This window comes from Astyanax mexicanus, chromosome 6 (assembly GCF_023375975.1).
Source record: "Astyanax mexicanus isolate ESR-SI-001 chromosome 6, AstMex3_surface, whole genome shotgun sequence".
Lineage (NCBI taxonomy): Eukaryota > Metazoa > Chordata > Actinopteri > Characiformes > Acestrorhamphidae > Astyanax > Astyanax mexicanus.
This window is the reverse complement of record NC_064413.1, coordinates 13,923,632-13,950,133: the sequence shown is the minus strand read 5'-3', so window position 1 is coordinate 13,950,133 and position 26,502 is coordinate 13,923,632. Positions and strand designations below refer to the sequence as shown.

Sequence of the window (26,502 nt, the reverse complement as noted above, 5' to 3'; positions counted from 1 at the left end):
CTATGCTTCCATTAAAAATATAAATAACAGGCTAATTAGATGTTTTGAAGCAAACTATTCTAGGTTAACACGTAATGTTAGGTGCTTGTAATGCTTTTTAGGCTATGAATACAGTCACACCCTGTGTAGATTACATTGATGTCTCATTTAAAACATCTAAATATTTAATGCTTTAAATTTAGATTATAACTTGATTCACATTCCTACTGTAATCCATTGTGTTCATGACCACTTTTTTTAGGTGGCAATGTCGCGAAAACATAGGGTCCTAGAACTGCGGTCCTGAATCTGCAGGGTCCTAAAACTGCAGTCTCCGGGCTGCAGCTACACCCTTCTCAGTCAAAAAGGCTAAAAAAGAAAAAAAGGAGCCTCAACAAATAAATACTATAGATTTTTTAAAACCACAAAGTACAACAAAAAATCAATAACTAAAATAAAAAAAATGATTGCAGCCTAGCCCAGTGATGAAAAACCCTTCAGAAGATTAAACTCTACTCTTATCTTAATTTATTGTGTTTTACATCAATATCATGATATTCAACACAGTTACTACACATTGCATTTTTGCCCATATTGTGCACCCTTATTGGAAGTACCGTATTACAGTATTATATTTTTTGGTAACAAAGTAATGTAAGAAATTATAGTTATACAGTTTGGAATAGTTAACTTGCGTTACACACATTTTTTCTGTACAATCAAACACAAAAAATTCCTTAGATTTCTTCTGCATGAAGCCATGTGACTGAAAATAGCAACAGCACCCTACATTTTGTTCATAAATAGTGAAATAAAGTAAATAAAAAAAAAGTTAAATATTTTTTTACTTTCCAGATTTGTTTGTATGGGGTTTATAATGTAATTTAGAGGTAGAGTAGTGAGGAATAACATTGCATTTTTCAGAGGGTAATGAGTACAGCAATCCTGTTACAGTTAAGTCAGTAATGGATTTTTTTTTAAACATAAAAGAAAAGTGCAGATTGATTTTTCTTCTTGTTTTTTTAGACATGAAGCTTGAATACTGTTTTATCTGATAGGGGCAGTTTTGACGTTTGTCTACATTCTCAATAATTTTCAAAACTCTGTTTTGGAAACCCTTCCCCCTTCCTCTTGCAGGTTGATTGTCTTATCTAGCTAAAATGAAGAGCTTGTAGTTCATGGCTGTTTTGACTTGAAATTAAATATATGAATAGTGCCTAGTGACTTTTGCACAGTCCTGTATGTAATAAGAAATTTCTAAGTTTCTAAGTACAAACAATCCCCTTCCACACACACACACACACATAAACAACATACATAAACAAACACAATCATAAGTACTTATCCTGAGGGAGCAGAGGGAAATGTCTGTCAGTAATTAGCTGCAAAAAACCCTTTTGGTAAGTTTTTAGCTAAGTGCAGGAAAGTTCCCTGCTGTAAAGCTAAACAGCCGCACTTCCTGTACAGATGTCGTCATTTCCTCCTGCGTACACAACTCTAAACACCTATTGTTCACAGTGTCACAATGCCCCTATACCTCAAACAGTAAAGAGACAACTGAGATTTTTCCTATGTATCTGTTAAACATTTTCATATAAATGTTTAGTAATACTTGTAAAATGAGTATGTCTTGTTTAAGTGACTTATTCAAGATTAACAAGAGAAAATTAATGCATTATCTCAAATATGCAATTCTGTAATGAACTCAAGCCTAAAAACACACAGCACTGTGTTCCAGAATGTGTATTATGTTTAGTATCCTTAGAATGACCAAATTAACTAAATCATAGCCATTTAAACTAGATTTAGTTGATTTATTTCTTAATTTTTATTCTGGTCAATTGTTGGACTGATAATAATGTGTAGCCTGTTTACACATTATTCCACTTTAGTCTTTTTTTTTTCAATATTTTAGTTTTCAAGTTTAAAGAACATTTCTGAGGCTAAGCCTGTATAACACAGTGACAGACTGAACAGTGATAAATAGGGAACTGTACAATTTTTTTTGTTATATTATGTTTTTTTGTAATGTTAGTGTACTCCTTATATGCTCTTCCATCCAAAGAGACCGTCCACATCCCTGAGCACTGATACAGCTGCAAGAAAAATTATATGAACCCTTTGGGATTACTTGTATTTCTGCATAAACTGGTCATTAAATGTGTTCTGATCTTCATCTTAGTCACAACAATAGACAAACACAGTCTGCTTTAACTAATACCACACAAAAATATATATGTTTGCATAATATAACAAAAAATGGAGAAAGTGACTTTTCTAAAAGCTAATTAGAGCCAGAATATGATGAGACTTGGTGTGTTGGTTAAAGCTGCCCTGCTCTATAAAAGACACACCAGTTTTGAGTTTGCTGTTCTTAAAAAGCATTGCTTGATGTGAATCATGCCTTACACAAAAGATCAAGCTCTCAGAAGACCTACGTTCAAGAATTGTTGACTTGCATGAAGCTGGAAAGTGTTACAAAAGTATCTCTAAAAGTCTTGATGTTCATGTGTCCACGGTAAGACAGGCGGTCTTCAAACGGAGAAAGTTCAGCACTGTTGATACTCTGCCTAGGCGTGTTCGTCTGCAAGAGCTCAGCGTAGAATGTATGATCAATGAGGCGAGGAAGAATCCAAGAGTGTCAGCTGAAGACTAATCTACATTTATCAAACATTAAACAAGAATGGAGCTCATGGGAGGACACCACAGAGGACGCCACTGCTGTCCAAATAAAAAACATTGCTGCACGTTTGAAGTTTGCAAAAAAACAAAACAAAATTGAGTTGTTTGTAAGGAACACACAACGCTATGTGTAAAGAAAAAAGGCTCAGCACACCATAATCAAAACCTAATTCCAACTGTGAAATATGGGGGAGGGGGCATCATGGTTTGGAGCGTTTACTGTCTCAGGGCCTGGATGGATTGCCGTCATCAACGGAAAAAATTAATTCCTAAATTTTGCAGGGAAACTTAAGACCATCTGTCCACCAAACAGAGGATGGATGATGCAACAGGACAACGACCCAAGTAAATCAACAACTGAACGGCTTCAACAGAAGAAAATACGCCTTTGGAAATTCCTGACCTCAAACCAATAGGGATGTTGTGGCATCATGACCTCAAGAGAGCGATTCACACCAGATATCCCAAGAATATTACTGAACTGAAACAGTTTTGTGAATTTTGGAATGCTCCAAAATTCCTCCTGACTGTTGTGCGGGTCTGATTTGCAGCTACAGGAAATACTTATACCCGCCCCCCACTGTGACTGTTAATATGTTGTGTTAAAAAAAACATGCAAACATATTTTTTGTGTGGTATTAGTTTAAGCAGAGTGTGTTTGTCTATTGTTGTGACTTAGATGAAGATCAGAACACATTTAATGACCAATTTATGCAGAAATACAAGTAATCCCAAAGGGTTCATATACTTTTTCCTGCAACTGTAGTCAGTGTTGGGAAGTAACGGATTACATGTAACGGCGTTACGTAATCAGATTACAAATTATGAGTAACTGTAATCCGTTACAGTTACTGCTTCAGTAAGTGGTAATCAGATTACAGTTACTCTGCTAAAATAAAAGGATTACATTGCGGTACTTTCCTATTTTTGGTCTTCCAATTCAACACTGACAAAACGCAATCACATTTTGATTTTCTCCATGCAGAGATCAGCGTTTTAATGCTAATGTTATTTCTTGAGCTGATGGGGTGTTTAAAAGTGTTCTAGTGCTCTAAAACACAGAACTGATACAGAACTCACTCATTAAGATCAGATCATCTGTTTAAGATCTGATCACAGCTCTGTTCAAACTATAATTTAACTATTCAGATGTTTTATGACCTGATTTCTATATAAATATATTTCACATTCAAACATTAACAATATTACACAAGTGGTTATTAAACGTTTCATTTCGTATAAGTGTATAGTTAATAATTCAAGGGAACTGGTGAAAAAGCATTTACATTTACACCCTTTACATTTTAGTCGACTAAATTGACTGTAATTTTAGTCGACTAAAACTAGACTAAAACTAAAAACAATAAACTAACTAAAATATAAAGACTATGACTAAGACTAAATCAAAATTTGTTGTCAAAATTAACACTGGCGGCAAACCTGCAAATAGATAGCTTACAGTTGTTGTTACATTGTTTGTTTTTTAATGGTTTTTAATGGTTTTATCAGCAATTTATAGAAGTGTTTCATACAACTCTTTGATGAAAAGGCAGTTTTATTTGTTTATCTATTTGTTAACTGGAAAGAAAAATAAAACAATAATTATGCAATATGTGGTTGCTACATTCATTCAGGTTTTAAAAAACGACAATATTGTAAGTAATCCAAAGTAATCAGATTACGTTACTCACTTGAAGTAATGTAACTGATTACGTTACAAATTACATTTTGAGTGATGTAATCAGTAATCTGTAAGGGATTACATTTTAAAAGTAACCTTCCCAACACTGACTGTAGTCAACTTTACAAGTGAATTCTGGAAGACTGAATGAAGCTTACTTGATCACCATGTCCCAGTCACACCAGTTGCTCTCTCCCAGCTCCATCATGCCTGTATGAAATGTGATGTTCAGGCAGTATTCTCCATACAGCATCAGCAGATCTTCATTACACTTCCAGTGGAAGTGGAATTTCTCCTGATCCTGGAAACTCTCTGAAAGTGACAGTTAGACTGAGCTTAGCCTTTAGACAGAATACTTACACACTCACACAGCTTCTTGTGACCTTTTACACTCAAGCTGGCATGCACATGCAAACACACTACCATGCACAGTTTACCCTCACCCATGCACCCAACCATGGCAACACACATACACATACACCAACACACACACGGCTCGTTCTCACCCTGATCTTCGTAAGTGACATTGTGGTCAGCGTCTTCTGAAAAATGAAACGTGCAATTATTTAAAAAGCCACATGAAAACCAAGCACACACTTCACACGTATATGTGTACTTTGTGTGCACTTAGACTGAAACTGTTTGCATCAAGCTATTTTGAGATAAGTAAACAATTAGAATGCTAAATGTAAGTGTTTGAGCAGTGGCTGTGAGTTAAAGTGCAGTATTAGAGCTTTATTCAGTGGTAAACTTGCAGTCCAGATTGATCTACACCAAACAAAACAAAAAAGAAAAGGAATATGTTATATAGTGTATATCAGTATTGTTCAGTGATGGGAGTAATGGCGTTAAAATAATTAATACTTTTTTCAATAACGAGTAATATAACTAAATACTCTGACTGTCACTATAACGCTGTTACCATGTCTAACACCCCGTTACAGCACGTTACTTTAGCTGCACAATGAACCTTTTTTTTTTTACTTCGCACAAACAGACAAAGGCACATGTGTGTGTGTGCGTTGTGTGTGTGAGTCACAAGGGGGGAGGAAGAGATAACCGCCTAAGTAATGATTGTTGTCTTCGCTGTCGCGCACTCTATTCATCTGGCTTATGAAACACGCTCTAAGAAGGTGGGGGCGGTTAGTACATTATTACCTGACCTCCTACTGTCTGTACTGAGCTAAATCACAACACAATCACTATTACAACACAACCAAAACTTAGTAAGTAATGTCTCAACGAATTAATAACTTTCACAAGTTGTTATTATTAAACATTATTAAACATTACAATATTGTAATGCTTAAGAATGTTTTAAATAATTATGAATTGAAACATTAGTTTACAATATTATTCTAACTAGTGAAAATTAATAATTAGTTGAGACATTTTGTTGGTACTGTTAATGAATGTACCCTTTTTGTAAAATGTTACCATGATTACCATGATTTAATCATATTTTAGTAAAACTTGGTCTAGTATAAAAAAAAAACATAACATTATGTTTGTAAAATCTAAGTAAAAGAAAAGTTAATCTTTTATCCAATCAAAATAGTGGAATCTGACCTCTTACTAATAATTAAAGAACAATATGTGATTTTGGGATTTGATAAAGTATTGCAAAGCAAAATCATGATACTTTGATGTATCAATATTTTCTTACAACCTATGTTAACCCACTAATAGATATAATATACTGTATTTTTTATGTTAAACATCTGTATATTTATTATTGTAGGCTATATTTTCCTTATATTTAAAAATCTTCATTCAAAATGTTGAGTAGTCTAAGTCTAGGCTTTATTCCTTGTCTGAAAAATTGCCCCTATATGGTCTAATTTAAACCAGTCATCTTGACTCATCGGTTTATTCACTACAAAATTATTCACAGGGCATATGTGATACCACAGAGGCGATATCAAATAAGACTTCCAGTTATTTTTCATCACCTGCTAGGTTTATTTATATATCTTTGGAATGTTCCAAAATGGCAGATATATTGATTTCTACAATAAATATATTATCTAAAGTACTTGTTCTAAGCTTACCACTTTTACTGCGTTTATGTCTTTTCAATGATGAGTCAGCCTTTCAATAATCTTTGAAAAAGTGAAAGATGTTAAAAAACGATTTTACACCTACCTAGAAAACTAATTTACAACTGTGTAGGGCTGAATATTGGCAAGAACCTTATGATACAATAGGCATTACTATACAGGAGTATCAATTGCAATACTGTAAGCAAGGTGATACATTGTGATTTTTGCAACACTTTCAAATATGGGTCACAAATAACAGTACTTATTAAAGTAATAAACATTGATAAATAGTTAGTAATGTATTACATAATAAGTAATGTCTCATTTAATTATTAATTAATACTAGTTGCTATTTTTAATTAAGCAATAATACACGAGAGGGAGTGCTATAACGTGTAACATTGGTACTGCTGGCGCAAGGGCGCAGGCCAATTACACCACAGTTCCATTATTGCTGTTTATTGAAAGATTTTGAGATAAAAAGGAGGAGAAAATATGATCTGTTCTATGATCTCTGCTAGTAAAATAGTTCCATTGCTGCTCTGTTTGTAGCTGCGCTGTTTGGCTAGTAAGCACCGCATTGTTGCTAGGTTACCTGTATGTGTAAGAGTAAGCCATGAAGTGCATTATCGGCTGATAATGGCACTCACAGAACATCTCTCAGCTAATCACATTGTAAGGACAGAACTAAATGGGGTATAATAAATGTTATTAAACATCACTACATTGTAATGCTTAAGAATGTTTTAAATAATAATGAATTCAGACATAAGTTACAAAAATTGTTCTAACAAGTGACAAATAATAATTAGTTGAGACATTCTGTAAGTACTGTTAATTAATGTAATTAATTATTTTTTGGAAAATAACTTGTTGATGGTATACAAAACACAACAGTATACTTCTAAAATCTAAGTAAAATGGAAGTTAATCTTTTATCCAATCAAAATAGTGGAATTTGAAGATTAGTACAACACTCAGGGTTTAAATGATTCTCTTACACCAATCATTAAAAAAAAATATTGTGTTTTTGAGAATCAATAAAGTATTGCTATTTGAGATGTATTAATATTTTCTTACACACCTACAACTTCCCCTCAAATTTCAGCCATGAAATACTGGATCTCTAGTTCACAATATTTTGGATAGCATACCCAAATAGCCAAACGTAACAAAGCAAAGTCCTTGACAATTATTAATGGGAAGAATTTATTATGTATTTTCACTTTACACCATTTTTTTTATTTTTTTGAGTTTGCCAATATTTCACAATAACATCCTGCAGCTTCTCAGGGCTGTTTAAATCGGGTGACTGTGTTTTTAATGACATCATCTGAACTTCCTCACTTTTCACTCCTCCATCACCTGATGAGAGCTCTAGCACCTTGTGTTGTTTTTGTGTATCAAGTGATTTCTGTGTGACAGTGATGTTGCAATTCAGGGAAATACAGCACCTTTATTTTCTCATGCACTGATTTCTGCTATTTCTCATTAAACAGCCTTATATCATGACTAACATAAATTCCCCAATCCTTCAGAAAAACACACATATGTCTAATGCAATGCCATGAGAAAAAATGGAGCATGACATGAAATGTAGCACAGAGCACATCAAACGTGTAGTTTTTTATTTTGTTCCAATATGTTAAAGAAAATATATAGAAATATTTGCGATAACACACAATAAGAACAGCCTTTTTTTTTTTTTTTACAAAATAAATAAAGAAAGAATGAATATGCTTTAATATGGACTGTGCCTTCCACCAAAAAGTAGTTCCACAACAAGCGAACTGTAACAGAACTGTACCTACAAAACAGTGTATAGTTTATACAGACTAACACCACGAACATTAGCTTGAAATCAAAATTGGGAGTAAGCGAAGATGGTAAATTTTAAGATCGTGAAACAACGCTAAACTCTCCTCTCCTGCTCCACAGAATCATCTTCAGGTGAAAGCTGCGCGTTTGCGAGCATATATATATATATATATATATATATATATATATATATATATATATATATATGTGTGTGTAAAATGGAATGTATTTATACATCTACATTTTCCAAGGAAACTGACAAGATAGCGGAATAAATCTGCACTTTTACTCACAGTCACAGCTCATACTATACATTTAATTCACATTTAATGACTATATTATTTAATTCCATACATTTAATATGTTAATTTTAAAATGTAATCATTGCTTACCTATTTTAAATGTTCCATTTTCAGCTAAATGGACATCTTTGTGGAGCTGAGAAGTTCTGTTATCTATTTAACACATTACAACAATTACTGAAAAAGAATCACTTTAGTATCGTGAATAATGTGAAATAACATTGTATTGCAAGGAACAAATAGGAGTTTAATAAAGATTTTATTCTTCATTTAATAAAGCCTTAATTAGACATTTCACAACATTTTTTTTAAAAGTTGTTATACCATTGAGATTTACTGATTATAACATTTATTTGTACGTAATTGTATGTAAGTTAAATCAGGTCATTCAGTAATAATTGCATTATTTGTCTAATAAAACTTTGTTAATTCCCTGTAATGCTTCTTGAGTAGAAATTAAATCTAATCTAAATGTACATATTATTAATGTGGATTTGGCCGCACTTTGATGCATGATTGTTCGTCAGTTTTTTTATTCTATGAATTTTATTGAATTCTAAAGTAAATTATACTCATTAATCCAATATTTAATGAATTAATTTAGTATATATAATATTAGTATCCATTCATAAAACATATACAATCGTATGATAGAAATTACATCTCTATTAGGGGTGGGCAATATTATATCGTATACAATATATCGTGACACAGAAATATCGTGATATTAAAAATCCATATCGTGATAATTGGGCTGTTCTGTCTTAAAAGTAGTCTATTATTTACTGTGAAGCTTTAGGTGTATTTATTGTATAATTGTTTTAGTTTGCAGTTTATATGCATGCACTAAATATTCTGCAACATTATTTTCTGCATTATATTATGTTATGCTATATTATTTATTTTGCCACATTATGATTATTCTGTTATACTATTATACTATGTTCCTGAAATTAATTAATTATTTTTCTGTTTTTCTATATCACCAAGTATATCGTTATCGCAAAAATACCCTGAAATATCGTGATATTATTTTAGAGCCATATCGCCCACCCCTAATCTCTATTATGTCAGTGTGTGTTCCATAACTCCAGGGTTTCATTCATTAGTATTACATCATCAAAAAGAGATAAAAATACAAACTGTCCAGCTTGCATGTTATGAAATGGTGCAGATACTGTTCAGATACTATTGTTTACAGTTCAATCTGTAATTACACACTAAAACAGGGTAAATAGCATTATAGGATGATAAAAGTGCTTATTGTGCATAACTCCAATAAAAACTCAATTTGAAGAATATAATAAATAATAATAAATATAAAATTGTCTTATTAAGCCTTTACTGATTAAAGAACTGGTAATTTAAAGTGTTAGCAGTAGAATGTAGGAAGGTTTTGATATTTACATGTATCATTGCCGTGAGTTGTGTTATTTACACCCGAGGTCACTGAAGCATTCTGCATATGAATCACCTCTAGAAAAATTAATGCAGAGTCAGTCTGATCACATCAGAGTTCAGGTGATTTCCAACATTTAAAACAACAATGCAGTAATTGTACTGGCTTTATATTATATATAAACATCATTTTACATCAACACGATGCTAAATCAACACTGTTTTTCAGTTGTGCACTGCAAAAATGAATAATGAGTTAAAAAGAAAGCTACTTGAATCAGCCATTAGGGTGTGAAGATATATAGGTTAGAAACATTTTACTTGAAAGGCGTCTTACTAGGGTCTTAATACCACATTCTTTGAAATACATTCATTTTTATATATTTATTTTGTATATAACAATATATTTATCAAGCAATAAGCAATCTATTTATGATCAGCTTATGCTACGTATTGCAAGAAAACGTAAGATGTTTTATGAAATAAAGACATTTAGGGATTGTATTGATGTAACAGCAGTAAAGTAAAGACTGGTGTGGTTTTATAAACAGATCACTTTTTCTTACGTCTGGGATCACATGGGTCTCCTTATTGGCTTTAGCAGACCGGTTAATAACTCATAGTATAACATAAAATGTTTTGTTAAACATGTTATTTTTAAGCTAATATATGTATTTTGAAGTCCATATGCAGGTGGCTTTCAAACTAAATAAAATAAGATCATGTGCCGAAATTCATGAATTTATAAATGCAGCTATTTTTTTGTGCAAGTAAGTAGTCATAGTAATTAAAAAAAAAAATCATCTATACACTTTTACTAGTAAATATACACTGGTGTCTTTAAAGTGGTATTTAAAAAATATAATAATTACAGTAACTTCCACTAAACACTAAAAGAATGTTATTCCATGCCTCCTTTACCTTTTTTTTATCAGTATCTATTCATAATACATAAACGAAATGAAATCATTCATAAAGTGAAATGGAAAGTTCAGATACTATATGTCACAGTTATCTCTAATTACAGACTAAAGCACACAAAATAATGTACATTACATTTTTCTAGACATTTTTTTAAATGATTAGACATAAACAGCTCTGGAAAAAATAAGAGACCACTTAAAAATGATGTGTTACTTTGATTTTACCAAATTGAAAACTAATATAATCAAGAGGAAGATGGATGATCATCTAACCATCTATCATGAAGCCATCAAACCAAGCTGAACTGCTTACATTTTTTGCATAAAGTTATCCAAAAGCAGTGTGTAAGACTGGTGGAGGAGAACATGCCAAGATGCATGAAAACTGTGATTAAAAACCAGGGCTTTTCCACCAAATATTGATTTCTGAACTCTTTTCTAAAACTTTATGAATATGAACTTGTTTTCTTTGCATTATTTGAGGTCTGAAAGCTCTGTATCTTTTTGTTATTTCAGCCATTTCTCATTGTCTGTAAATAAATGCTCTAAATTACAACATTTTTATTTGGAATTTGGGAGAAATGTTGTCTGTAGTTTATAGAATAAAACAACAATGTTCATTTTACTCAAATATATACTTGTAAATAACAAAATCCGATAAACTGATTCAGAAACTGAAGTGCTCTCTTAATTTGTTTCAGAGCTGTATATTTAATTGCTTTACTATTAATTATACACAAACATCACTGAAGTTATATATAATCAATACAGTAACTAAAGTAACATTTACTTCCAAAATTCTTAACACTTCTTTTGTTAAGTAAAAGACTAAAGTTAAAAAATAATTAGCAGAGAGAAAATTTCACTCTGGTAAATTTGCTGCGTATGTGAAAGTCTGAATTGCTGTAATGCTGAGGTGTCAGGGTTGAGGTTTTCGTTCTTACCATCACTTGCCATCAACTTTCCTCCTACAGTTTGACCTGGAAACACAGAAACACCTCGGTTTTAGTTATATTGAGTAAAAAAGCCTTAATGAAAGCCTAAACTGTTGTTGCACATGCTATATATATATATATATATATATATATATATATATATATATATATATATATATATATATATATATATATATATATATATTACAGTGAATAAAAAACCCTCAAACATAAATATGATCTATAAACTAAACACCGGCACCTGCCATCCATCTCTCAATGTTAGATCTTTAAAATTTGAAACAGACGAGCACAAAAACAGAGTTACTCTAAATCCCAGCCTTCATACCCGAGATTAACGGCAGCAGCAGCAGAAGTAGTCCTGAGAGCATTTTTTCTGAAAGCAGGGTCTCCAGACCAAAACTGAACGAGTGAAAAGAAGATCATGAGCTTTTAAAAGGGAGCAGAAATGAGGGTGGTGAGTATTTGGGTGTGTTGATTGAGGGGTAAAAAAAAACAACCCACTTTCTGTGTTGATGGACAGGTCAGGAAGGGGTGCCATACCAAGTAAGGTCAGATAACATGTATTGTGTGTTTGTGTGTGTGTGTGTGTTGTGTAAATAAAACCCAAAGTAGAAACTTCCTATCTTGATAAGGTTTTTTTTCCCAGTGGGATTTTTGAATTTGCTTGAAGCAAACAAGCAATTACACACAACCTCCCCAATATTCCACTATTCCGCTGGATTCAGTGCACATAAAGGTAGATATACTCTGTGTATGTATATATCTGATAAAATGTTGTATACAGCTATTTAATTTTGGGCAAAAACGTGAACTTTAATTTTGTTTATCTGTTGAGTCCTTCATTACAAGTAAGCAGGAAAGCTTCTGGTGGAAGTAAACATATTCATGTTGTTTTACAGACATCATTTGATTTTTTTCACACTCTATATGTACTTAAATGACTGTAAAAGTCTTTGGTTTCTAATGTTTTGAAATTTCATTAATATCATTAATTATTTGGAACATAATCTAAAACCCTTTTATATATTAATATCTTTATTGGGTACCACTTTAAAATAAGACTACCTTTATAAAGGGTTTATAAATGGTTTAGTTTATTAATGGTTACTAATTAGGTTGTAAATGCCTTAAAAATCATTAATAATCAGTTATAACACATACGTAGAAATGTACATAGACCTGTTGTTTGCCAAATAGTGAACCCACAGCACTATAACTGATTATTAATGATTTTTAAGGCATTTACAACCTAATTATTAACCATTAATAAACTAATTGTAAACCATTTATTAACCCTTTATAAAGGTAGTCTTATTTCAAAGTGGTACCCTTTATTGTTCCCACATAAGAAATATATATATATATATATATATATATATATATATATATATATATATATATATATATATATATTTTTTTTTTTTTTAGGAAATGTCCTAAAATTTAATAACATAACTTTTAAATAAAGTTATAAAGCATAATTTAAATAACATTTAATTTGGAACTTTTAATTAATTAATGAGAGATAAATAAGTATGATAGTGAGAGATTTAATATAATGTAAAACCAGTCGCTCACTGCCACGCCACATAAAAAGAAAAAAAAAAAAAACATTATGGATGCATGCAGGTGCTCCATGACCCCAATTACTGTTCGATTCCTCAGTGCAGCATAACTCATAACTCACCACACAGCATATTGGCAATATTACATGAAACTAAATACAAAGAAAAATCGGCCAGTCTAAACTGCTTTAGCTAATATTACAATGCTTGTCTTGTACAGCTCGTACCTTTCAGCTGGAAAACAGAGCTGAGTAAACTGACAGCAAGTGCGATAAGGGATCCTGAACAAGTGATTTAATTTAATTAATGTGAGTATAGTGTAAAAAATTAACTTCAGCCTGGCGTATATTGGCTCCAAAGTGATTTGTTCTGCATATATGTACGTGTGTATGTATGCATGAGACTGCTTTTTTATAGTACAAATAAGTATGTGTGTATCTAAGAATGGCTTGTATGTGTGTGCGTGTGTGTGTGTGTGTGTGTCCTTCTTGGTACAAAGCTGGTCGAAAGCAACGGTTTGCAGGAATGTGGCCGCCTCGCACTTTGCATGTGTTTCCTACTTCGACTCGTGAGAGTTTTCCCTCTTTTATCTTAACAAGAGACAGGAAAGAGTTTCAGACCTCCGGGAAAATACACACAGTCTTGTTATTTAAAGATTTAAAAAAAAAAAAAAAATTGATTTAGATAATATAGATTTTACCATATATAATAAGTGTTCTTCAAACATTCTTCACTTAATTGAGTGGTTCTGTATAGATGATTTGGGTGCTTAAATGATTTGAATGTTAAAAGCCCCTCTTGTTTTTTACCATAGAACACATCCTGACACCTCCGTATCAATTGTACAGGTGTGGCTTAAAACTGGGCCATATCAATTCACTAACAGCCCACATAGCACTTAAAATGAGGCCGGAAGTATAGTTATAAAACTAGTGGTTGTGGCTCAAGGTGGATGGAATACAATATTGAGCTTTAATGATTTCCTCAAAGTGTTATTTTCTGGGGCAACATTTCCTACATCTGACTGTACATCTACATGGTGAACAAGCTTTAATATTTTTTGTTTCCCTGAAAAGTAGATTTCACACATCACTTCTAACATGTAGTTAAATGGCAATTGGCAAGTTGCATTGTTAATTGCCTGCTGAAACATCAAATTGAGGCTTTATAGTCAGCATTACAGCCAAGAGCATGATGCTGACACCACCATGCTTAACAGGTGGTTCAGTATTCTTTCAGTTGTATCCTTTACTTCTCCTAATATATCTCTGTTCACTATGGCTAAACAACCCAATATTTGTCTCATCTGACAGTAGCACTTTCCTCCAGAAAGGTTTTTTTTTTATCTAAGTGGTTCAGTGGTCCTGAGAAATCAGCTGCTACATAGGTCAGCTTTTTATGATAAAACACTAGGAGCATAGCATATATCAAATTATGAAATACGTTATAAATATCATTATAAGTTGGTACAACATATTTTACAAACTAAGAGGATAGCTATATTTATAGTTTCAGCTTTGTTAGCGTAATGTGTGCATGTACAATAGTCAATAATAGTTGCAATATTAATATTCCAATGTTAAGATATGCTTTTTTGCTGCCAAATACAGAAGAAATATTTTTTATTTCTCGCTTTTTTAAAAATGTTCTTAAAATGATTTTTTCGATCAGAAGCAGGTTATATTTACCCATTGTCAGAGATGCAGCGAAAATTTAGCAACCAAAATTAGGTGAAATTACCTAATCATTTATACCAAACAAAGACAATTTCTTTGAGAAGCAAGACAAAAATAAATTTATGCTATTTTATTTATGCAGTGCTAAAAAAAAAACAGGTCGCAACATCTTTGAAAGCATATGCATATGCTTCTAGTGAAATTATGATATTGCGATTTTAGTTTTCTTACACTGTCATGTAGCCGTATTGGATAGTATGAGAAAATGCAACTGAAATGCATAGAAAGATCACACCTATGCCGTAGGCCTACTGAGAGAGGGATGCTGTGAAATATTGTCGCCGATCTGCCAGTGTAAGCGTGTGAGACTGAAGATTTTCCTTTGCTGTGGTCTCACACTCATCCATTTAAATCTCAGAGATGTTCACACTTTCAAACCAAACTAACTAGCAAGAAAAGTTCACAGAAAGTGTTTTTACCGATCCTGGGCTCAATCTGTCTGTCAGCATGTTGGTGCAGCACAGCAGGAAAAAGGGGTTCTGCTTTTCTGAGACTGTTAGTGTAACAGAATAATTCCTGGAGGTTATCAAGATTACAAATGATGAACTAGAAATGCCCTGTTGTGTCAGGAAAACAACAGTTGCCAAGATAATGGCTTGGATTCTTCAGGATCTTTAGAAATACTATAAAATAAAACTAAAATAATACATATAAAAAACATCATCCTTAAGATATTTAGAAATACTAATATAAATAAATTACATAATCTATGTAAAATGTAAAAAAGCCGTAAATAATAAAACAAAATAAATGAATGTGAATCTTTGACTTTTTAGTTTCTGTTTCTACATGTTTCCTGTTTAAAATGCTATACCACTGATCTGCAGGTGTGTTTTTTTCCCCTTACATTATGAAAGATATCTGCATTATGTTTCTGTGTTAGCTTATATATATATATATGACATATATGACACCGTGGCATTTAAACAAGCTTAAAGCATTTTGCAAAGAAGTTCGGTAAACAGATTAACTTACAACAGAACGTTTAGGTTACAATGAACAAAGGTATTATAGGGAACATTTCACTGGTACAGGGAAGAACAGGTTAATTTAAATATAAACACATTTGAGCTCACGGTTGTGTGATCCACAGTTTCCCAACCTAAACACTAAATATACAATAACAGACATCAAAAAAGAAATACCATTTATTATAAGTGCACTTCAAAGGTTCTTCACTTAACGCAATAGTTCTGTAAAAACTCATAGTGATTTGGATGCTTAAATAGTTTGGATAAAAAAAAAAACGGGGCCAAATCAATTTACTGGTACCACACACAGCACTTAAAATGAGGCCGGAAGTGAGTCATTGCCGGAAATTGTATAATATAGTTAAAGTGCAAAGCACAGAACTGCACAACAGCAAAGAAGACCACACCTCCTCCAAACGACCAGGTACTGTGCCTGTCCTTAGCTGATGTGTGGAGAACTGTAGCCAGAGTGAACCCATGGAAAGCCTGAGAACCAGACAGCACACCTGGCAGAGTGCTCGGAGGATGTGCAGAACAGCTCGCAGATGTTCTCGCAGATATTTTCAACATTTCTTTGAACACTGCAGTAATGCTGACGTGCCTCAAGACCACCAGAATTCTCAAGTGTCCTGCCTCAAAGACTACCATCCCATTGCACTCGCTCCTATCAGTATGAAGTGCTTTGAGAAGCTGGTCATGAGGCACATCAAAAACCATCTCCCTACCTCACTGGACCCACTGCAGTTTGCGTATCGTCCAAACCAATTAACAGACGATGCCATCTCAACTGCACCTGGCTCTCACCCACCTGGACAACAAAGACTGCTATGTTCGAATACTGTTCATCGACTTCTGTTCAGCATTCAACACCATCATCCCTCAGCATCTAATCGGAAAACTAAGCTTGCTGGGCCTGAACTCCTCCCTCTGTAACTGGGTCCTGGATTTTCTGACTGAGAGATCACAATCAGTCATGATCAAAAACAACACCTCCAGCACCACCATACTGAGCACCGGTGTCCCCCAGGGCTGAGTGCTCAGTTCACTGCTGTTCACCTGGTGCCTCAACACCAGCACCAGTGGCGCAAAAAGGGGGTATGCAGCGAAAGCAACGCATAGGGGCGCTTCACTAGAGGAGGCACCAAAATCGATGCCGGAAAATTATTTCTTGTCTGCATTTTTTGAAAGATATGTTTGTTCATTTATGATAATACACAGGGGCATCTCCTGGCCTGAGCTTCCGGGGCTTTAGCCCCGAATAAATTTCCAGTAGCTCCGAATGGTTTCGCTCAGCTAATATGTATTATTAGTGAGGAGACAGGCCGCTGGCCGCTGTGAATGGAAAATCTCTTGACGTGAATCACGGAGCCAGTTCAAGAATAAAGTTCCGCCTTACAGGAGAAACAGCCAATCAGCTTGCTGGTTTTGCGGCGCGCAGTGGGTTAGTAGGGAAGCCCCCGCCCCAGCCCCCCCACCGCATTGCTGGGGTGGATTTTTGAGGGTTTATGAGTTCTTGCACCGGATTTCAGCGCTGATGATAAAACATATCTGGATATACAGCGATTTTTCTAAAAGAAGGGTAACTGAACAAACCATGTAAACTGTGATAATATGTTTCTGATAGCTGGTTAAAAAGACTTGTCTCTGAATCAAAACACACAAATCAAGGCTTGAGAAAATAAAACTATGTATGTTTAACTTGCCCTGATGTACCTGATCAGCCAATAACTATTTAATTTTCAAATTGTTTTTAATAATTTAGGATTGCAAGATTACTGATAAATATCAAAGCGGAGTGTGGACCAACAGACACACACACACACACACACACACACTAATGGGACAATTTCAGCATCTGCAATTCACCTGGTGGCACGTGTTTGGACTGTGGTAACAAAATGGGACAGTGCTATCCAGCACTACATTGCTGTTTGAATAAATACATAAGTAAATTTTAAGCACTAAATTGAATTAATTAAATTCATATTAGGACAGCAGGAGTGGCAGAAATGTGTATGTGGCGAACGGGAGTGGGATTAAAACAAGCGATTTTTGGCAGGAGCTGGTGGTAATGGGACTAAAACAAGTTGGAGTGGGTTTATAAAAGCAGTCCCATGCAGACCTCTTCTTTGCAGATCTACAGTATCATGCTAAATGAAGGTTAAACAGTAAGAATTTGTTCATTGTACAGTAGTAATTACAGAAATTACAGAAATGTGTTACCATGTGCAATGTAAATATAAATTAAATATATAAAATAAAATAATAAAATTATGTTGGTTTTTAAGCTCTGTCTCACAGGTCGATATAAATGAGGCACTCCTACAGGCGGAGCATGGATAGAGCCGTTGGCTGACCCACATATACAATTCCGGTAACTGACCTTTAGTTTGTGGCATCGTTCTGTTGCCAGTCTGAGAGAGTTTGTGGGCTTAGACAAAACATTTCACGAGAACCTCCTCAACCACAATCTGATCAAAACTAAATTGGGTGGGAGAGAGAGCGATAGAGAGAGAGAGAAAGCAAGACAGAGAGAGAATTTTGAACTCTAGTTGTCCTTCCAGTATTTGCCCACCACACAAACACACATGGCTGAGAAAGAGAGGAAAACTAACCTCACTCACCACACACCTACTGACAAACAAACTACCACACGCCTGAGAGAGAGAGAGAGAGAGAGAGATTACCACAGACACTGCACGTTATTACTACACAACTGAACTGATTCATATTCGTTCACATACACACATAAACACGTTCCGATATACACTGTCTTTGCATGGTCAGGATTTTCACAGATGGTTGTTCTACAAAAAAGAGTGATATTAGAGTTTTTGTCATTACTTAACATATTTGCTTTTTATATGCAATTGCAGCTTATTATTTTTTACATATTTCTGCATTTATTTAAATATTGTGTGTAACAAACAAAGATAACATTGATTCACCAAAAATGCATTTTACCAACTGGCAGCAACTGACCACATATCAATCATTATATATATGTTAAATATGTAATGTAATTAAGCAATAATACACGATAGGGAGTTCTATAATGTGTAATATTGGCACTGCTGTGCTGCGGCCGTAGGCATGACGCCGCAGGCCGAACCTCGATTATAGCGATTATACCATAGTTCCATTATTGCTGTTTATTGAAAGATTTTGAGTTAAAGAGGATGAGAAAAGGAAAAAAAGATCTGTTTGGTTATAAAAACTCTTCGAGTTAAAATAGTTCCACTGCTGCTCCATTTGTAGCTGTGCTGTTTGGCTGGCAAGCGTTGCGTCGTTGCTGGGTTACATGTGGCGGAGTAACACATGGAGAGCTTCAGTCACAGTGCATTACCAGCTGATAACGGCACTCATAAAACACCTCTCATCCAATCATATTGCAGAGTCAGAACTAACTGTAGTATAATTATCAATATGTTATAAAATTATCAATATGTAATATAATTGTGTTCTAAATTTTCACAGTTAGCCACAGGTATCATATAAATCATATAAATTTATTAGTACAATTAGAACATTTCAAATAACTGAAAAGAGTCTTTAGAAAAGTCTAATAATGTAAGTAATGTGGTTTAAATTTCAAAATAGTATTTTTTTGCTGTGTGGTAATACCAGTGACATGTATCCTGATTTTTATAATATTTATTTGAAAATTGTAGAACAATATTAATTTTACTTATAATTCACCCAGCACTGGCTCAATAAAATGTATGTATTAAAATACATTCTTGTTTTCTTAAAAAAATCTTAGCAATTTGAACCCTAACATGTAATATATGTGTAATAAAGGCTACGGACTAGAAATTTTCATATAAATATACCTAGATACAGCTCAGGTTAAGAAGAAGTTTCTGTAGCACACACCCTGCCAACAGTGACTTTCATGATGGTGTCAACCACATGCCAGCAAAAGCAGCCTCACCTAGTCTAAATTAAGGTGACCTCTGCCCAAACAGACACACCACCAGTGCGCACCAGTATAACCCCACTCTGACCTGAAGACCAACCCAGTATAAGATACCCGCCTCACAAACCTGCTCTGTGGCACATCAGTGGCAGTTGCACCCACACGGGTTTGTTTCCCAAAACTACCTTCCACATAATTCAACTGAAACAGATAAAACATGGTTTATATACAAGTTCCCATCAAAGCATTCGTATAACGTAGATTAAACCACAAAAAACGATCCAAAAAATCCCTGATACTATCAAGAAAGCTCTAATAAAATACAGTGTCAGCAGAAGTGGAAGACCATCTCAAAGAAGTCTGCTGAACACTGCAGATGAAACCAAGCGTGTGATTCAAATCAGACCACGATCGAGGTTTTAGCTCTCGAGATGCTGACTAAATTCTAAAGTAGGCAGATCATATCAACACATATGAAGCAAATCAAAATTGTGTTGCTGCATATAATGTCTTGGAATAGATAACAAATCATTTATTTTTAATGGACACTCCTGTGAGTCCTGGAGACAAATAATGGTATTATTTGAGACCTTGTGTTGATGCTAATGTATGATATTGTTTTAAAAAATTGTAAGGTTTAAAACCTTATGGCTTTTACCATTTGATAGTGATTACTTGCGAAACTGAAAGTGTGGATGCTGTATGAAACACATTCAAGTAAAAATCAAAGCCAAAAAAAAAACAGCAAACAAAATATGCTAATATGCCAAAAGTCATGCCACTGCAATATTAACATTGATTATTAAGTGTTGCCTTAAAGGACAATTTGGGCATGCCCATACTCGTGTAAATGGGAGTAAGGCCAAACACTGGCCAATGTGCTCATGGCAAGGCGAAATGAATTAATGGAGTTAGAGTGAGGCCTGATACTGGGTGCTAGATGGATGACGTCCTGTGGGCATAGAATGACCTCATGCATAGTGGACAGTGTAGTGAGTAGCAGAGGTGGAAAGTGTCGAATTACATTTACTCACGTTACTGTAATTGAGTAGATTTTATGAGTAATTTGTAAAGTTTTTAAAATAGGTAATTTTACTTTTACTCAAGTACATTTTGACACAAGTAATTGTAAAACTGACATTGACATTGTAAAACTCCACGTTACTGAGTCAAAAATAAAATGCTGGAAAAAAACAATTGTCTGAATAAAAATAAATAAATTGGCGTGGATGCGCCGGTGCACATATGCTCGTGCTTGGAATAACGAGGCAGTAACGTCCTCACGCAATACAAAATTTACCTGCCCCGCAGGACGGAGCTGTCAGCTTTCAAAACTTCCACATCAAACCTGAGAAAGCATGTGGTATAATGTAGATTATTGGTATAAGTATAGTATATATTCTAAATTCACTGGTTAGCTGCGGATTTACTTTATAAACACCAGCAATCTCTGTTCATATGCAGCTACACAGATTATACAATCTTCTTTATTTAGTAAAATATCCAGTACAATAATCCCTTTATTAAAAATAGTACAACCTAAGCAAATTCTTTGACGGAATTCTGCCTTCAGGGAAAAACAGTGAAGGTAAATATAGATGAAAGGTGTTTGTTATTCTGTATGTTGATTAATTAACTAACGTGTATAAATGTCTAAATTAATAGTATATTAAATTAACTGAAAGCTGTATGAAATGCATTTGTCGGTGTGATAATGATGATCATGGATTACATATATCCCTTTTAGACATTAAACAACACTGAACTGAACTGGAGACATATCAAACTGCCTAGGTTAGCTAACAAGTTAACAGAGCTGCGCTACGTTTCGTGCTTAACCTGCGTCCACAAACTGAGTTTACCTTTCTGAAAGTCTTGGTGGTGAGAGAAATGCCTCAGGCAGCGCAGCTGAACTTTTCCCAGCAGTGTTTATTACGGTTAGCGGGAAAGACGCTGTGTGAATCAGCTGTGCTCGGGGGAACCGGTGTTCTGTCGAGTTATGCTACCTATCGATATGTGCTTCTTTACGGCACTGCGCATGCGCCGACCAACAGTTTTTTTTTATATGTTTTCATGTTTTTAATGATAATTCCTTAAGTTTTTATTGGGAGCATTAAACAATCAGCTTGAATGTTAAAAAAAAACATGTAAATAGCAGTTAAAGCAAAGAAAAAGTTAGAAAATAATAATGAACTGTAAAACTATAAAAATACAGTTTTTAGTCATCTATATGACCATAACCTTTTAACAGTAAAGAAAAAAATGGATCATAGAAACCTATGCCATTTGTTCTTGAAAATGTTTTATGGGGTTGTCTGAACAAATACTGCCTGAAAGGTTCAAATTATTATGTGGAATAATAATTTATATTAATATTAATTAATAAATAATTTATGATTTGTTGTGCTTTTTTACATCAAACATTTAAAAGTAACTATGTAACTTTTACTCAAAGTACATTTTAAATTGAGTACTTTTTTACTTTTACTTGAGTAGAATTTTAGCAAAGTAAAGATACTTTTACTTAATTACAATTTTACAGTACTTTTTCCACCTCTGGTAAGTAGTAATAATTGTGACTGTTAGTCTGGTTATAACAGACTCTGGTTCATTCGCACCTTTGGTGCAATGTGTTTGAGCAGGTGTGAAAACAGTAATCACACTCGAGTGCAGAGCAAAAAAAAGAAAACACAACTGTGAAAAAAGGTGATCTGGTCTTGATTCAACCCGACCTAACTATCAAATTAACTCTTCCTGTTTGAGATAAACTGCAGTTCAGGTGCAGTTTAATCTGATCTATTAGACTGATAATTACCATAACAGTTTCTCTGCTGCTGCTCTATATTAGTAAAGACATTTGTTAGAGGTAAAAAATACAGGAAAGGGTATTTTTATGTAGAACACTGCTATGCAAAATTAACATTTAATTTGTGTAAACTTGACAGATTATTATTGTAATTTAGCAGTGATTTCAATCACTGTAAATGAATTTACATTTTTTTTTCAGTAGAGTTATTTACTTATCGTCTGTAATTTTAACAGGAAAACTCTGGTAACCACAGCTGCCAGCGTTTTCCTGTAAAAACTACAGTTTTTTTTTTTACAGTGTAAGATATTTTCACACTGATCGCCGTGTGTGCAGCGTTCACTGCTCACAGCTGCACGACTCTGTTTACTGTGTGGTTTGTTTACTGTGCTGTACATGCCATTAAAAACACTGTGTTTGAAAATGCATCAACAAATGTTCTGTATCCCGTGTTACAGAAGCATCACACTGCACAACTATACGCCCTGTTCTGGAACAGAGAACCTTCCAGCTATATTTACCTTATCGGCCCTCTGCCAGACAGCTCTGACTAAGTAAAAGAGACAACATGCTTGCATGATATGTTGAGTTGCGTTTTGATGTGTTTAGGTTCGTGCCTGTGTGAAAACAAACCAAACCGAGAGAGAAAACGCTTCAAATAAAGGAACTTATCTGAACCAATTCAGACTAGAGAATGAACTAAGTGTCTAAGTGATTCATACCTTATTAAATGACATCTCCATATAACCGCTATGACAACTGAAATAAAATGTGAAAAAAATAACATTAAAAAAGCTTATTCCAACGAGCATCATTCGTTTTGGCTATTTTAATGATATTTCACTGTAGATAGTGTGATGACAACAGACACTAGATTGTTCTAAATTGTTTATGTAGGTCAGAGGTCACAACCTTATCCACACAGAGTGCACACTGCTGTAGACTATTGTTGCAATCAAGCAAGAGCACTCTTGATCTCACTGCTTAAATCAGATGCTATTAATCTTCCAACAGTTTATAACGAACCTGCAGCCACACTGACCTTTCACAGACAAGATTGGTTGATTAACAGCAGATTCTTGTCTCTTCTTATGAAAGGCTTACGTAGGTGTTGTGTAGCTATCGGAACACAGCTTTTGTGTCTGGTGATACTGTTTAATCTCTTGATGAAAATCTTTTGGAAATAAAAATTGGAAATAAAAATGCCAAAAACAATTATTTGGAGTAATGCCATACATTTGCATTCCTTTAAGAACTTTCAGTTTTTCAAGAACCATTTTTTTATACTTAAAAAAAAAACTCAACATACTATAGTAATATAATATTCAAGGAACAATATAAATATGTTTTTGCCTAGAATGAATAAGTCCAAAACAAGAACCCTTTAGCATATTTCATAAAGCATCTTAACTTTACATATGAGCATTAATTTAACAGAGACAGGTTTTCTTTTAAATTTTAAATTTAGATTTTGTCATTTCGTTGTTGTCCAATGAAAAACAAGTATGTCAAGTATTGATTTTTAGTTTACTATGTAATTTGAACAGACAAACTGTCCTTTACACTGAGCCACAATTTCTTGATGAAAGGACCAATAGAAATACTTCAAAATGTCCTGAAATAAACTATTTTTACATTGACTTCCATTGAAATATTTTTTTCTCTCTCCTGTAAAGTTGCTGTTTTAGAGATACTTGATTTTTTTTTTAATTGGACAGTGATGATTTGCTCTGTGTCGTCTCAGTCGCTACATGTGAACTGATCTACTGAACAACTAACATCTCACTGACTTCATATCTGGACTTGTTGCTGACTCTAAATCCGGCAGTGTGAAATGTGTGAAAAGCAAAACACAGGGTGTGAAAGAAGAAGACGCAGACTTCACTTATTTTCTTTATTATTCTTTCATATTCTTTTATTTCCCCCCTGTATGCAAAGCACACAGACAACCTGTATCACTTGTTTCTTATGGACATTGATTTTGGAAGGAAAACAAAGGTGTCCCGCACATCTCATTAAATCAGTTCTTGTGTTTGTTTTCATGACAAAATGTGATTAGCAGACAGACGAATTGTGTGTTTCTCTTTTTGAAAGATCATGTAATTCCTGATTACAAGACGTACAAGTCGTGTGATGTGAAAAGAACAATGATCTGACAATTAAAAATGAGGTGTGTAGCCTGAAACTGGTATTAAGTTGAACAAACTTTCTATTTAATTAGGAATTAAGATTGTTGAATTATGCCATAAAAGAAGCACTTTTGGATTTGGAAGAACTAAGTTTAACAGAGTGATGTGTAAACTGTTAAAATGACAAGATTCAACAGAAATTCTGGAGGTTCTTCAGTGTGAAACTATGAAGTAACCTCTTAAGGTGCTTTAAGGAATCTTTCCTTATTAAAGAAACTCTATTAGGCTCTATAAACATACTCATTGCACATTATAACGCATTCATAAAGCATTAAAATATGTTACACATCTGGGTTAAATTATCATATCTATCACTATTAATCCCATGATGGACATCTAGAGTGTAACACATTATGATACATTATAAATGAAAGTAAGTATAATAAATATACAAAGTATAAAAAATATAAGTTATTATAATATTTAACATAATTATAATTCATGAGTGGTTAAAAGTAAATAAAAAGCTTTGTTAAGGCAGTTTGTATCTTATAAATACATAATGCATAAGAAACATAGCTATAATGTGTTGAAAGCGTACAGTGGGGTGCACAGACATTTGGGGGGGCAAGTGCTCGGGGGGGAAAAAGGGCACTTTTTAGCGCACGTGGTGCTGTATGAGACATTTTTCTGCACAACAAAATGATTTCAAGTTGGGTTTAGAGGGCAAACAGTACAATTTTACTTGATGTGTATGTTACCTGGCTGGTGGGACACGGGGGAGAAGAAGCCTATCTGTTGGCGTGCGTGCTGTGCTGAAGACTCGCTGAACTGAACTGCTGCTGCAGTGTGTCTAGTGTGCTTTGCGCGCGACCGCGCGGGGTAACGTGACAGAGGAAGAGAGAGGTCGGGTGTGTGCAAGCTGATTTCGGGGCATTCTGTTTTCACTCGTTTTTAATCGCTCAGATTTTCAAAAGATCATTTCAAACCGGCCTCAGTAAAATCTTAATAATAGTAATATTAAAAAAAAAAAAAAAAGAAGTTTCAAAAGGGCACTTTGGTTGATAAAGGGCAGAGTTGGTGGTGCTTTAACACCACCTGATGTCTATGTTTACACGCCTATGTATGCTTATACATATAGAATTGCACTATAAAGTGTTATGAGTACATATAGTCTAATACATATGAAATTCTTATAAAATGTTACCAGAAACATTTTTTTTTTTCTAAAAATATCTATTTGAAAGTTTCTTTAAAGCACTCTAATTGGTTCTTTCTTAGGTTTAACCCTTGTGTGGTGTTCATATTTTTGTTACTCGTTTACTTTGTTACTTGTATTTAATTCAGCAAAATTAAGCAATTTTACATTAAAATGCTTTACACACGCTAGCTTCACCTAAATTGCAAGCAATATAAACAGCTTACATGGTTAATATTTGCCCTTTACCTTTCTTATGTTACATTTCTTTCAAAAAGTGCTACTCTTTTGTATTAGTTTTTTAATAAAATGTAAAAGAAAATGAATTAAACTCAAGATATGAGTAGAAAATTTGTTTAGTTTCAAATTTACAAATGAAGCAATGTTTATTAAC

At 33.9% G+C, this 26,502-nt stretch overlaps 1 protein-coding gene across 6 annotated transcripts in view; it reads right to left on the bottom strand.

The window, feature by feature from the left end:
• The window catches only part of LOC103044902 (receptor activity-modifying protein 1-like), a 34,649-nt gene that overhangs the window by 2,904 nt on the left and 5,243 nt on the right, over window positions 1–26,502 (bottom strand). The window contains exons 1-6 of one of the 6 annotated variants that reach the window (XM_049480666.1): window positions 21,838–22,032; window positions 11,770–11,805; window positions 9,912–9,980; window positions 8,595–8,657; window positions 4,849–4,884; window positions 4,501–4,654 (exon numbers count right to left, since the gene is read on the bottom strand). In XM_049480666.1, coding sequence (XP_049336623.1) covers window positions 4,501–4,654; window positions 4,849–4,884; window positions 8,595–8,657; window positions 9,912–9,980; window positions 11,770–11,782 — 335 coding nt within the window. In that variant the 5' untranslated portion in view covers window positions 11,783–11,805; window positions 21,838–22,032. Of the gene's footprint in view, window positions 1–4,500; window positions 4,655–4,848; window positions 4,885–8,594; window positions 8,658–9,911; window positions 9,981–11,769; window positions 11,806–12,109; window positions 12,230–21,837; window positions 22,033–26,502 lie in introns of those variants that run through there. The other 5 variants (XM_049480664.1, XM_049480663.1, XM_049480665.1 and 2 more) reach the window with 5 other exon arrangements.